Raw genomic sequence first — 14,689 nt, 5'->3', positions numbered from 1 at the left:
TGCCATACAAGTCTGTCCCTGTGAATTAACTGTTACTATAGAAACAACAACATATCAGATTGAGCGCTTCACATACTCAGAGACTAATAATAAATACCAGAATTACTGTCAGGGCTGCTGTTAAAGAACATTATTGTGGTAAAATGAACTTCCTGAAATGGGGAGAGGAAGCTGATGAAGGCATATTAAACATTATTGGAACACAGCATAACCATGATCTCGCATGCTGTGGTTATCCAGCACTGATGTTTGACGCCCACGCAGCTACACTGAGAATCATTTCACTTATACATGCTTTTTCTGTGATACACAGCACTTTTGGCCCATGGCTGGATCAGCAGGAAATGGAGGCCTGGGGCGAAATCGCTAGGTTTAGCAGCCTTCAGATTATTCATCCGAGCAGCAGGGATTATTTTTCCATTTGAGCGTCGAAAAAGGCAGTCAGTCCCAGACTAAACATCGGTGATTTACTCTCTCTAGTGAACAGAGCTGTAGGGGTTGCATTACAGCATTGCAGATTATGCAGACCTGCTGGCTTCACTCAACAACAACTGTATTAGGAAGTAAGGTTTTTCTCAGTGCCGGTTCTTGCTTTACCAAACCCCTATCTGCACCCTTACGTTTACATATTAGAGCTTTAAAGGTGACAGAGTGCGCACTATCAAACCCAGAAGTAAATGATCATCAATTTATAATGTTTATACTCATTAGGATACATAATAGAAACATAAGTATTGTCCATTATTTTAGTCTAATTGATAAAATTGATATTTTACCAATAAACATTATTTAATTTAAATTAATAATATTTGAATTCAATAGTCCTTTTTTTTACAGTGTACTCTAACTAAAATAAACTAAATACTGTAAATTTGCAAGCTAGTGTATCTAGCTTATGTTTACAGAGAAAACTAGCTAGCTAACTTAGCTAATGTTTCTTCGGTTTAATGCTAGACAGCATATTAGCACAACCTAACATCAGTTCTCAAAAGAGTTAAAGCAATAAAATACATTTGTTTATAGATATCTTAAATGCCTTATGACATGTAGCACACTTTGGCATTTTGGTAATATTTGTATTTTTGGGGAATATATTTACACCTATAGAGCGTGAGGAAAGCTATAGCGGTCACGCTCAACTTACAGATCTACTCGTTTTCACAGTGTCAGTTGTGTATACTGATTTTCTGTGCATTGTGCTTCTCACTTTCTGTACCGTGTTACTGTGAATGAGCATCCAGAATATTCTCTAGCAAGCTAGTTTACTTATGTAGCTAAGCCTATTTAGCTGGAAGCTACTACTGAATGTTTATAATGATAGCTAACTTGCTAAAATTTGAAACATTTATTAGCTAACTAAGAACATGCAAGCCCACCTCATCAAGCTACCTTAACAGTTATCAATAACTGTAGCCTGTTTAGCTAGCAAACTATTATAGCTAACTTGCGCCAAGGTTAGCTTCCACTCTCTATACACATATACAAACTGTAGCAGCTAAACTAGCAAAGAACAGTGACAGTTTTCACACCTTTTTTTTGGAACAATATAAGAAAAGTTGTACAAAGTCTCTCATTTATTCTCATATAGTTATCTGTACTGATTACTGATTAGCTTGCATTCTGAGGTGTTGTTAGCTAACATGTACAATTATTAAGCTTTAACAACTGAACAAAACGACCAAGAGAGCGAGTCCTTCACTTTATGACCTGAATATGAATATTTCACTAGGGTTTCCATTTTTAAATGGGAGCAGAGAATCAGTTAAAAGCGTGCATTATACATATGCTGAGAGGAAGGCAGATAACAGCAAACCTGCTCGGTCTAATTCCGAGTTTGCTGAAGAGTCTCTCTAGATCTGTCTGCACATCACTAAGCCTCAGGAAAAAATGTGAGAGGAAGGTCAAAACGGTATGTTCTCTGACAAGATTTTTCATCTTATGCAAAAATACCAGCGTGAAATTGGAAATTTATAAAAAGCATCATGGAAGCAGAACTTGAGCAGAATTGAGAGATGAGTGTGCTGGCAGAGAGACAAAAATGTAACCTTTTTGAGAAAGTGTTTTAAACAGCTCTCTTGGTGTTCCTGTTCTTCTCTGTGCTTACACTGCACATGACTTTAACTGTTATCTAATAAGGCTCTTAATCATCCAGATCATTCAGGGTTCAGCAGTAGTGAGTCAAAGCATTGGACAAATAGCAGCAATTTTTCCCTTCATGTTGCACAAATTGCTTTATGCTGGCTGATAGTAAGCATTTTTTTTTTTTTACTGGCCCAGAGATTTACTGATACACAAAAAATAAATAAATAAAAAAATTAAAAAATTGTGCACAAAGTGTCAAAAGGCCACTCTCCTATTCATTTTCAATGACAGACATACATAAGCAAATATAGTGTATTTACTATGGTTAATCTTTCTCAGATAATAACTAAATCACCACCAATGATCTAGCATTGCTAGTTAACTTGTGACACTGAATTCACTGCTATATTTAAATGTCATTTCTCTTGCAAGGAAACAAATGCAGCATGTGTGTGCAGATGTATTATAATATGTACAAATGAATGAAATGTAGGGCTGCATTCACATTACAAGCGTCTTTGAACAATTCCAATTTTTGCTCAGACTGGGGTTACGGTAGGTTCCTTCCAATTTAGCTTGAATTGATTCCCCAAAGTTGAGCAAATCACCAATTTCCCCATCCTTCCACTGAAAATAGTCCCTGCTGTTGCTCTCCTCCACTGCTGTTCTGCTGCACTGCTGACTCTGTATGATGACAACTGTGATATACGCACTGGGGAGAAGCCGCATGAATTCCAATCTGACCATCCTCACTTGTGTTGCATGGCCACATATCAGATATGTATCCAATCTAGGACCACATATGAATGTTGCATATGTTTGATTTGGAAAGATTTCATATTTGTGTCCAACGCAATCCTGAAAAACTTGGATCTGTGTCACAGTAAGGCAGAAAAACAGATTTGTCACTTCAACCTGGTAATGTGAACACATCATGTGTAAGGATGCACATTGCCATTTGAATATTAAAATGTCTTTATGTGTCTTGATCAGGTACTTTGCACTCATATTGCAGTAAATTCAGCATGTCGTTCTCATGATATATAGTTGGTTTCATGATTAGTACAACTTCTTTGCACTAAGAAAGCTGGTTATAATAGACCTACTGAAAGTTTGGTAACTTCTTTTTAGTTTAGTTTTTAGTTTTTTAGGTTTTTTTGTTGTTGTTTCAAACATCTGTTACTGTTTTTGCAATTTACCCCCAACACTGAACTAACTGAATATCCCAGGGTTAGAGGCATGTGGTGCTAACTGATATGCTAGCACTGACATTAATAATGCTATCTGAGCGATGAAAGCACACTTACTATGTAAGTATGTGCAGTTGTTTAAATAGTTAAAAGTAGTTTATTTAACTGAACTAAATGAACTTTTGTATAACATAGGTTGTAATATTTGCATTATTTACTGTACATTACATGTAAAATACAAACACCTAGTAGATCAATGTGACATCATTGTTATTAATTGTTCTTTAAGCAAACAGAATTTAAGGCACTGTGCATTATAGCCTGGAAAACACAGTACCAGACTAAAGTATCATAACCGCAATATACAGTACATTAACCACATTAACATCTGAGTTTATCTAGATTTTTAAGCAGCACTGTGTCACCACCTGATCACACGACCATCAGCCTTACCCAAAATGGAAATTAATTATAATAAAAAAAGAGAGCAGTTGAAGGGAAACACAGCAAAGTGGTCCTACCTATCTGTCTTTCTACATCGGCTGCTTCGTCTGGAGTGGCTCGGGGCAGAACCCCGGGGTCGCTGAAGCTTGCACGGAGCAGCATGACCATAACGAAAAGGAAGAGCACACCACCGATGGCTGGAATGGCTGGGCTCAAGTTAGAGGCCAGGAACGGACAGCTGGAGGAGACAGATGAGAGATATTAGTGTATCAGGACAATGGTTAAGTAACATCTTATATAAAGAATTAAACACAACGCAACATGCTGTTAAAATAATCAAGGACTGGGTGGTGTGATGTCGCCCTATGCAAAGCAAGGTCACTGTTACCACATCAAAGCTGAATATTTTTCAAAACAGTAAATCCTGAAGTGTTTTCACAGCAATTCGCCAACCATTGAAATGTCATGCATTTTATCTTTTTATAGGTATATTTAATGTTGTGGAATGTCCATGAGACAAATTAGTTCCTGTTATCACTTTTGTTATAGCAGCTATAAACAGTCGTTCTCTCACTAGTGCAAAGTCCGCTGTCCTGACCTTCTGGTTGAAGACCATTTAAAGTTACAACTTTACCTCTGACTGCTACAAAGCGCTGACACTGGAGACCCCTTCCAAAAATACTAAATAAACATCTCCTTCATCATGTCAACGATTACACATTTTTATTTATTAAATGGCAGCATGTTTTTAATCTGTTTATTATTAGCCTTCGATTAACTGAAGCATTTACCATTTACAAGTCCCTGTGTAAGTTGTTACTATAGAAAACAATAACATATTAGAACAAGTACATTAATATAAACTTCTTGTTTGGTTCTGGCCAATCAGAATTGAGAATTCAACAACGCAGTGGTATAAAGACATTTAACTTTTCTCTTTGCATTACAGTTAAAACAGTTAAAACAACATTTTGTGTTAGTGACCAGAAGATGACTGTTGGTGATGGGTTTTTTGTGAACTATCTACCAAATGTAAAATGAACCTTTTCAGCATTATATACAATAAAATCCTCTTTAAACCATCCTACATCTTTTAAGGTAACCTTGGTTCTCCATGGCCTCATTCCCCATAGGTGTAGACTACAGGAAATATTGTCTTAACCATCCTCTCGTTCCTATATTTATTGTAATGTTTGATGCTTTCAACCTACAGGTGGATGATGAAGTAATGGAAACACAACAGGCAATAAAAAGTAATAACAGCAGTTGCTTGCATTGAGAAACATTCTTCTGCACTTCAACACTTTGAACACTTTTTTTGTGAAAAATTGCTCCATTCTTCATGAGCAGCAGCTCCTCTGTAACAGCTGGTATCAAGCGGTAGGGGTCGGATTTCCTCAGGCACTTTCCGGGAAAGAAAAATCACTCTTTCGAATTTAAAACACAAGACTGAAACTTTCGACCTCCTTTCACTGCCGTGAGGTCAAAATGTATACATTTATACAGTCAGTGAGAAATGTGTTTTTAACAGATATGTCATCATGCTGAAATTAAGAGCAGAAACTGGGTCTAATGTCAAATTTAAGCATGTGCATAGAGTAATACCCTGATTTACTAACTGAGATGACATGAACACACAGACTTTTGGGAGACTTATAGTTAGTGGGAATATAAAGCATTACAGTATATAGATAAGAACATGTATTCACTCAGTTGGACTCAGAGTTTTGTCCAACATTTTTTCTTGTTTAGTGAACAATATAAGGAACCTTAGAAACTATCTCAAAAATCTTTGCATTCTGCTTAGAATGTAGAGGTAGTGATGGTGTTTTAATTAAAGTGTCCATGATGTCCATCGTGAGTGCTGAAAATCATCATCCTGTTTACTGGTTACTGGCATGTCTAGTCATGTCTGTGTTTTATTAGAATGTTTAGCAGCCTTTCTGATTAAGCACTTCTCTGTCAATGTGCATTTCAATCTCTGTTCCTCCTACTCAAACCAGCTTTAGCATATAACTTCATGATTTTTGACAAGATTTACACCATCTGTGAGTCAGACACTTAAAATTCAGATATTACCTATTCAGTCTGAATATGTCTTCAAAAGTTGGAATGATGGTTTTGTCCATTTTTTTAGGTGAACAGAATAAGGAACATAGATGCGTGTTCTGCTATAAATGTGATGCTTCCACTAGTTTGCCACCTTCTTGCACTTCATTAATAATAGTTACTTAATAATTAATACCACAACAGTATTGAATTGTTTAATCTGGTCAGAAGGAGTAGATTAGTTTTTCTTTAACATCAGCTCTGACAGTAGGAGCTTGTATTTGTTTCCACAGGGACTTACACATAGCGGACGATCTACATAATATAAGACTAATAATAAACAGATTTTTAAAAAACTTTTTAACAAAGAGATATAATCATTGATATGGTGAAGGTTTCTGTTAGTAGAAGTTTATATAACATGTATGGAAGGAGTCTCCAGTGTCAGCATTTGTATCGTTCAGTAAATTTTCCACCATGAGAGGGGCTTTAGGACAGAGGACTTTGTGCTTTCTGGTTTCTTTTTTAACATGACAATTTGCTTATTTTTTATTTTATTTTTTTTTGCATTAACTTATTAAACAAATCATCTTGTGACATAACAATTGTATAAAGCTGCTGTAATGAAAGTGCTAAGAGGAACCAATTTGTCTTTGCAGTGTTCCACAATGTTAAATGTGGCGGTATGTTTAAAAGTATGATGTCATTCCTTAATAACTTCAAAATCGTAATCATTGACAAATTACTTTGGTATAAAAAGAATAAAACACTTTGTGATGCCCTGTTTTTAGAAAATAATCAACTTCCATCAATTATTTTCCCATACCCGCACGGCCCATCTTCTTTTATTCCTTACATAACAAATGACAAAATCTTCCTTTCAGCAGTTTATGGAACAAATACATTCCAAACCAAGTACACTGATATTATCAAATGAGATTTTTTTTAGAGGAGCTGTATCCTCTGTGGTGAGCGTGTAAGGACGTCTGTGCCACAGCTGGTAGCATGCCTTGCTGAAAGCTTTATAAGTGAATAGATTACATATTCTGTTCTCCACAGAGCACAAACACTGAGTCTGAACAGTCACGCAGACCTTCCTTCTGGCTATTTCCTTCTCTTCTGTTTTCTTCTCACAACACTTCTACACATGGGAAATTACACAAAACATGGTGCAAGGACATTTTCTAGGACTGAGATTTATCCTTGAGTGCTATTCTGTGCATTCCTAAATAAACGATGATGGAGATCATATGAATATGAAACCATAATAAGGTTAAATAATCCTATTTTGCATTTTATTGTACTTGGAACTCAAGAAAAATATGACCTTCGATTTGGAAACATGACTCGGAATTCCCAGCTGGACTTCAATGACATTAACACACATGACATTACAGCCAGTACCGTGGTGCAAACAGTGGACAGGAAACATAGGTTTTAATGTGTTTGTTTTTCAACATTTATTCCTTCATCTTCAGTAACCACTTTAACTTGGTAAGAGGTGTAGTGGATACGGAGCCTATCCCGGGAATGCTGGACATGAATTCAGAAAATATACCCACACACTCATTCACACCTAGGGGTAAAAAAAAAGTGTAGCATACCTGCTGTGCCACCTCTTGTAGCCTAAGAGGTGTAATTATTGCTATTGTTTGTTCTGTTTATAACACAGTAATTTAAGTAATTTGGTACACATTTAGAAAAGGTTTAATCTAGAACTCTTAAGCGTTCTTCGTTTGTTCGCCTGGGGGGACTATTAAAGGTTAAATGTCAAACCCTAACCCTGAGTTTTGTCCTATCACAAAGAGTTCTTAAATAAGCCTATTAAAAAGATAAGAACCTTTAATTTCCCAAAAGAACCCTGGAAGAAGGGTTATTTTTATTTCAAAGAGTGTAACATCTAGTTGTATGGTAGTCATAAAGTTACTTGAGAATTGCAGATTAAAATGCTGTCAAATGCTTTTTCATGCCACTGATGTAATTAATGCTAATCCTCTTATGATGCTTGTCAGATTCGACAGCTTGTCAACATCAGTTTGCTTCAGGCTCCCATGTTTTCCCAAGTAGAATCACTGGAACGTATTTATTTTGGATGTTGGGAGTACAAACTCGGAAATATCAGACAGTTAAGTACAATGTAATAAAGCAAAACTTTGAGCAAAACATTGAGCAAATAAAGTCATTTTATCTGTAGTCACAGAGCCAGACGTGATCCTTAAGGAGAATAAAAATCTGTAGACATCACTGAGGAAGTTTGGCCTAAATGTGGGTGGGAACGTAGAGGGCAACAAACTCAGTATTAAAATATCTAAGCAAATCCTATATTTCATCAAGGAAGAGGTCAAAGTAGTAAAAGCAAACATTAAAAAGCATGTTGTGAGGCAAAAATGGTTGTTAAAGATCCATTTAGTAGACCTAACTCACTCCAGACAGTTCGACTTCTCTGGATGTAAAAAGTGCACAGACTACTAATTGGGGTGAGTTTTAGTGGGGAAGCCTTTGGGCGTCGCATTGTTGGTGATTTTTGTAGCAAGTTTTTAAAAGACTGTCTCCAAACATATATTCACATTATAGATCATGTCTGTCCATGCAAGACTGTATAATATTGCAAAATACCTGGTAACTCATAACAAATAACTGGTTTGGTAGCTAATCTAACCTGGCATTCAATTTCACATATGTAAATAACTCTTTTGTATTGGAGGTCACTAACTTCATAACATCACCTCACATCTGAAACTCTTGAAGAAGCTATAAGAATGCAAGTGTAAAGTAGAACGCTGGTCCACCTAGTCATACAGTATACATCCTGGAGATGAATGTAATATCCTAACATGACTTGCTCTCCCCTGACTTTCCACTTGGAAGTGCATGAAGTGTGAGTGGCCACTTGCAGCATGAGGGTAAGAAGGTTTAGTGGATACACACTTGACCTTCAAGCACAATGTAGATGAAGCAGTTTCCTTAAAACTTTTTTTTAACGTTTTCTAATTATCTGCATAGCTAGCAAATTACTAGCTAGAAGATAAGCAATGAAGGAATGGGGTGGAATTTTTAGAGCCCTCTGCAAAGTGAACTGCAATTGCAAATAAGCTCTGAGGCAGAGCTAATTTAAACAGAAGTGTGAAATGAAGAAACTAGCCAGATATGGCCAAAAGTATGTGGACACCTGACCATCACACCCATATGTGCTGATTCCAATACCATGTGCATTACAATGGAATTGGTCCCATTACTGCTGTTATAATAACCTCCACTCTTCTGGGAAGGCTTTCTACTCTATCTTGGAGCGTGGCTGTGGGGATTTGTGTTCAGCCATTCAGCCACAAGAGCATTAGTGAGGTCAGGCACTGACGAAAAGTGAGAAGACCTGGTGTGCAGTCAGTGTTCCAGTTCATCCCAAAGGTGTTCAGTGCGGATGAGGTCAGGGCTCTGTGCAGGTCACTCGAGTTCTTCCACTGCAATTTTGGCAAATCATATCTTCATGGTGCTCGCTTTGTACACAGGGGCATTGTCATGCTGGAATAGGTTTGGGTCCCTTAGTTCCAGTGAAAGGAAACTGTAATGCTTCAGCATACAAGACATTCTATACATTTGTGTGCTTCCATCTTTGTAGCAACAGTTTGGGGAAGAACCACATGTGGGTGTGATTGTCAAGTGTCCACATTCTTTTGGCCATATAGTGCACATTGCATTGCAGTATCACAGACGACAAATTTCAAAGGAATCTTTGAGATTAATACAGGATTAGAAACATTTACAACACGTTTACTTATCTTACTATCAGCTGTCATGTGGATGGAGCTGATACTAAGATATAACATTCAAACCCAGTTTGAATGTTATATCTTATATCTCCTGTTTCCATTTATGAACAGATTCACCCATTATCTTTTTGCTCCTTTGCAATGATAGCAACAAAAACTAACCTAAAACACTTCATTGAGATAATAATCACGATGATGAAAGTTCAACAAAGAAGAACTGACTTATGATAGATAGATAATGTTAAACACTGTTTTGTAGATGTTACTAACACACTTTTGAGTCCAATAAGTCTGCAGCCACCAATAAATAATTGACAAATTCCACAACCAATTTCATTGCTATCTCTTTACAAAGTCTGCGACTGAACACAGATACTGCAGTGTTCTGTGTCTCAGCACTAAATGCTGCTTCTAATAGCATGAAGAGCCAATTTATTGGACTTTTATTACCATTTAAAATAGCACAACGCAGCTGGAGGGCACCACATCGAACCGTGGGCCTGGTGCCCTCCTGTTTCCTAGGAGACATCGGCTGTTTCGAAGCAGGAGAGGAAACTGTTACCAAGGAAACAGGAAGACGGGAGTGCCGTGTTATGAAAGTTGTGGGTAGTGGGCTGTGTGGAAGATGGGGACGCTAGAAAGTAAGTCCCACACATCATTTATCATCAAATATCACATCCTTTATCCTCCTCATGCTAGTGCGCATGAATGCTTCCTTTCCTTATCTCACATACAAAGTGAACAGAAGGTGGTGAAATCAAATCTTAAGACTCTGACTCTCTTTTTTTCGCTCTCTTGAAAGAAGTATGACAGTAAAATGCAGCTTGTCATGTTATCTAGTGACCGCAAAGTCTTTCCAATGGATTTTGGAAAATTAACGTCACAGTTTTACTTCTGACTCTTACAAAGCACTGACACTGGGGACTCCTTCCAAAAAATGCTAAATAAACATTTCTTAACAGAAAGCTTTACCACATCAACACTTTTTAAAATAACTGATATACTTTTATTGGTAGCATTGTTACAGGTGATGCCACACTGTCAGCCATCGTGGAATATGACATGCTAGCTAAAAACTATCAATCATGCTAACTGGCAGTCAACTAGACAGTGATCAAAACTAGCCTGTTTTGGCTAGTTTTGAGGAAATTCAGATGAGGAAAATTTCTGTTACACCTCTGAAATTCTGAAAATCTGAATTTTGATGATAAATTCTTCAGAGCTGATTAACTTGCTGTATATTTGTAGGCAGGCAGAGGATGCTACTGAGCATGTGCTCACCATTGGAGCAACTGATAGTGTTACAGCGGATCCCTGTTACAACTTTCCCCACTCTCCCCTGAGTATATTATTATATTTACTACTGCAGGTTTTAATATTCACATGTTCAGCCTGGAATCCAGTGCTAATGTATTAACCCATGTTCCATCTTACATCTGTACGGAAATGAATCAAATCTATTCTGAGACACATTTAACTACCCTATTGGACACTGAATCTGCCCAATGACCGAACAAAAACTAGTAAATCATAGGTATGATCTGTGTCATAAATCCTGAAGTGAACTGAAGCCTCGATATAAAGATTCAAGTGGCAGTTAAAGAGTTGGCAATAAATCTACACCTTCTACACCTACACCTTCAAAATGTGTGAGGTTCTCTCCTCATTTTTGGAATCATGGGGTAAACTGCTACTACTATAAAAAGTGCTACTACTACCACCATCCTGAATTCCGCCTCACTTGTAAACTGCTATGGATGTAAGATAGTGCTGGAGATATCATTATTTCATGTCTCATATAGTCTACTCATGGAAGAGGTAGGGGCATTTGGGACTTCACTGTAAAAAACACCAGTGTTATACAGTGGCCAGAAGATTCTGAGTATAAATCCCAGGACTGTCAGTGAGCTACTGTAGAGCCTTTGAGTGATATCCTTAAGCCTCATCCATCTGCATGTGCTTGTGCTTGGATCAGGGTGAGGATTCTGCCTCACCCTGTCTCCATCTAGATACTATACAAATGCTATACAAATAAAATCGAATTAAATTTTACTAAAATACACAATTAGAAAAAATGGTTTTTTTGGATGGTCAGTGGGCCACTTCTAAAGGAATTCCACTTGGAACCTTTTCTAAAAGGGATATCCGTTATTGTAATGTTGTGCATAGAACGTTCAAGAGATCCTGCAGAGGGACAAGCTCTGAAGCATTGAAGGTTCTAGATTCAACCTTTTTAGAAGAGTATACTTCCTACATAAAAGGACTATAAGGGGCATGAAATGGTGATTTCTACATGTCTGAAGGGTTCTTTGGTTTTGGCCCTATTGGAGAACCCTTACAATTTCTATGTAGAACACTACAATAAGATCCAAACCAAAGGATCATTCAGGGTTCTAGATTTGACCACTTTTTTCTAAGTGTATATAGGTATAGAAACCACTATTTCTTGTCTCCTTTAGTCCATTTATGTAGGAAGTATACTCTTAGAAAAAAGGTTATCTAGAACCTTCAAGGCTTCTTCAGTTATACTTGTGCGGGAGCTCTTAAAGGTCCTACTGAGAACCCTACAACTGAGTGGTTCTGTAACAGAAAAGGTTACAAGTAGAACCACTTTCAATAGTGTCAAACCAGGACCAAGGACCAATCAGTGCAATACAATTACAGCAATAAACAAATCTGGTACGGTCGATTCATTTTTCTAATGGAGTTCCACTTGGAACCTTTTCTAAAAGGGATATCCTCGATTGCAGTGTTCTGCATAGAACATTTACGAGTACAACTGAAGAAGCCTTAATGGTTCTAGATTCGACCTTTTTTGAAGACTGTATGTTCTACATAAAAGGACTATAAGGGGCATGAAATAATGATTTCTACACCCCTGAAAGGTTCCTTTGTTTGGCTCTATAGGAGAACTTAAACTTTCTATATAGAACAATGCAACAAGGGTTTTCCTAGAGGGCCAAACCAAAGAAACATTCAAGGTTCTTGATTTGACCATTTTTCTAAGAGTGTAGAGGTGTAGAAATCTTTAATTCATGCCTGTCATAGTCAATCTATGTAGGACGTATACTCTTAGGAAGATGTCCCTCTGTTCTTAGGAAGTTGTACATTTGAAGGTTCTATGGAGAACCCTACAGCTAAGTGTTAATCTGTCAGAAAAGGTTACAGGTAGAACCCTTTTTAAGAGTGTAGTGATGCATCTAAGAATAAGTGGTTCACAAATACAGCAATAAGAAAAATACCATGGTACGGAACAGCATCTGTGGGTCAGAGCTGGTGTGAAGAAGGAACTGCTAACTAACACCACTCTGATTATCACCAGGACCACATGTGGGACATTCACAGTGACTCCTCACTCAACACTTACTCAAACGTGAAGAACAGCCCACTAGTCACCAGGATCAGCGCCATGGTGAGGTAGAACACGCCGGACTGCTTTGCCATCATGATCCGCCCATCGCAGTAGAACTTGTTCCGGCCTGGGAAGACCTGCCACTTTCTCTTCACTCTCCTCTTCTTGGTGTGCGGGGTTTCCATGGACGAGGAGTTATGATGGGTGCAGATCTGATTGTACTGACATTCCCTGCTCTCATCCAGTCCAAGATGCATGTCTCGGGTCTTGTTTATTCCTCAGCAAACACCTGATTTAAAATAGTAGAAAGCCAGAACGTCTGCATGCAGAGGCGTCATGTGGAAAAGCATCACTCCTGATGAACAGATGGAGTAAATGTGTGCGTTATCAGAGCCAAAGAGATGACCGCAATGCTATCATTCTGTCCATATTAGATTCAGGGTGAGGAATAGATTCAGTGCACTAATAGCACCTATAGACAATTAGTTCCTTAAATCATTAATGGAAATCCAGACAAGAGAAATGAATCCAACTCCCATGCTTTGATTGCAGCTTTATAATCCAGTGTGTTGATTTCCATCAGGATCTAAGCAGCTAGAGGATGAAAGCAGGTACTGGAAAGAAATTCTAGGAGAAATTCTAAGGACGATTTTTGCGTCTATGGGCTCCTCCATTTCTGGCATCTGTACCGCTGTGAAGTGAAGAGATAACACTGTTTATCCATGCAGAGACTTCGCTGTTTATTCCAGCCCAGGAAAGCACCCCCGTCCTTCTAGTGTCCTCCTACATCCGCTGTCTGAGCTCCGTCTGCCTGCCGGCTGGGATTCATTTAACAACCAGGCTGCAAAATGCTGTCACTCTTTCCGGCTCCACACAAAACGACGCTTCAGAGATGATCAGCTCCACAGAGATGCGGGTCTGTAGCACATGGAGGCTTCTGTTTCAACTCAGCTGGTGTCTGATCCTGCAGCTTGGGCTTCACAAATCACATCTCGAACCTGCGGATCAGAAGAGCGCAGACTGTAGGCGGCTCCCATTGTTATTCCCCTGTAAATATACTGACTTTATTTATTATTAAAGATTATAAAACCGACAGAGAGGAGTCTGGAGTGCGCAGTCCTCCCCTTAAAAACATCCTGTATTGTGTACACACATATACACACACACATACACACAGCTTGCACTCACTGCCCACAATGAAGGAAATGGGCTGAATCCCAATAGACTCCTTAATGAACATATGCACTATGTAGGGCTGCAGAGCCACATCCACCTAGTGCCCTATATAGGGACCAAGGATTCATTTGGGATTCAGCCACAAAGTCAGCTTTGGAAATGTTTTAAATTAGGATGTGTTCAGCTCTCTGTAGCTATTAAAGGGTCTATATATGCCTTTAAAAAAAGGCGTTTATTTAATGTAGTGAGAATTTCATCTGTCAGGTAGTTTTATATAACAAAGTTTTTAGACATTAGACATTAAACAGGCTACCATTAAACAGATTACCATCTTCTACTTATGTTAATTAGAAAAGAAAACAATGCTTAAAAATTAAAACAATATGGGTTTTATGAGTTATATGTATATATTTCATACACATGATCTAAAACGGACTGGCTCTGAAACCAGAATTTTACAAGAAACTAACAATGCACTGTATAACAAATTATTTAAAAAAGAAAGAAAGAAAGAAAGAAAGAACATTAAATAACTATGGCAAAAATGATTCATTTTAAAATTTATTGTATCTTCTGGTTATTGTATAAAGTTTATATATTTTATAGGCTACTGGTAAAAATTGTAGCCA

The 14,689-nt window shown here is 37.8% G+C and overlaps 1 protein-coding gene across 2 annotated transcripts in view; it reads right to left on the bottom strand.

Moving 5' to 3' along the window:
* zdhhc14 (zinc finger DHHC-type palmitoyltransferase 14) overlaps positions 1 to 14,285 on the bottom strand; it is a 32,084-nt gene extending 17,799 nt beyond the window's left edge. Inside the window, exons 1-3 of one of the 2 annotated variants that reach the window (XM_026923482.3) lie at positions 13,979 to 14,285; positions 12,900 to 13,882; positions 3,794 to 3,954 (exon numbers count right to left, since the gene is read on the bottom strand). In XM_026923482.3, the coding sequence (XP_026779283.1) occupies positions 3,794 to 3,954; positions 12,900 to 13,141 (403 nt within the window). In that variant the 5' untranslated portion in view covers positions 13,142 to 13,882; positions 13,979 to 14,285. Of the gene's footprint in view, positions 1 to 3,793; positions 3,955 to 12,899 lie in introns of both variants that reach the window. The other variant, XM_034313843.2, reaches the window with a different exon arrangement.
* Positions 14,286 to 14,689: the final 404 nt, after the last annotated feature.

This window comes from Pangasianodon hypophthalmus, chromosome 19 (genome assembly GCF_027358585.1).
Source record: "Pangasianodon hypophthalmus isolate fPanHyp1 chromosome 19, fPanHyp1.pri, whole genome shotgun sequence".
NCBI classification, from domain to species: Eukaryota; Metazoa; Chordata; class Actinopteri; order Siluriformes; family Pangasiidae; genus Pangasianodon; species Pangasianodon hypophthalmus.
The sequence above is the reverse complement of the archived record's forward strand: the minus strand, read 5'-3'. Positions and strand labels throughout refer to the sequence as shown.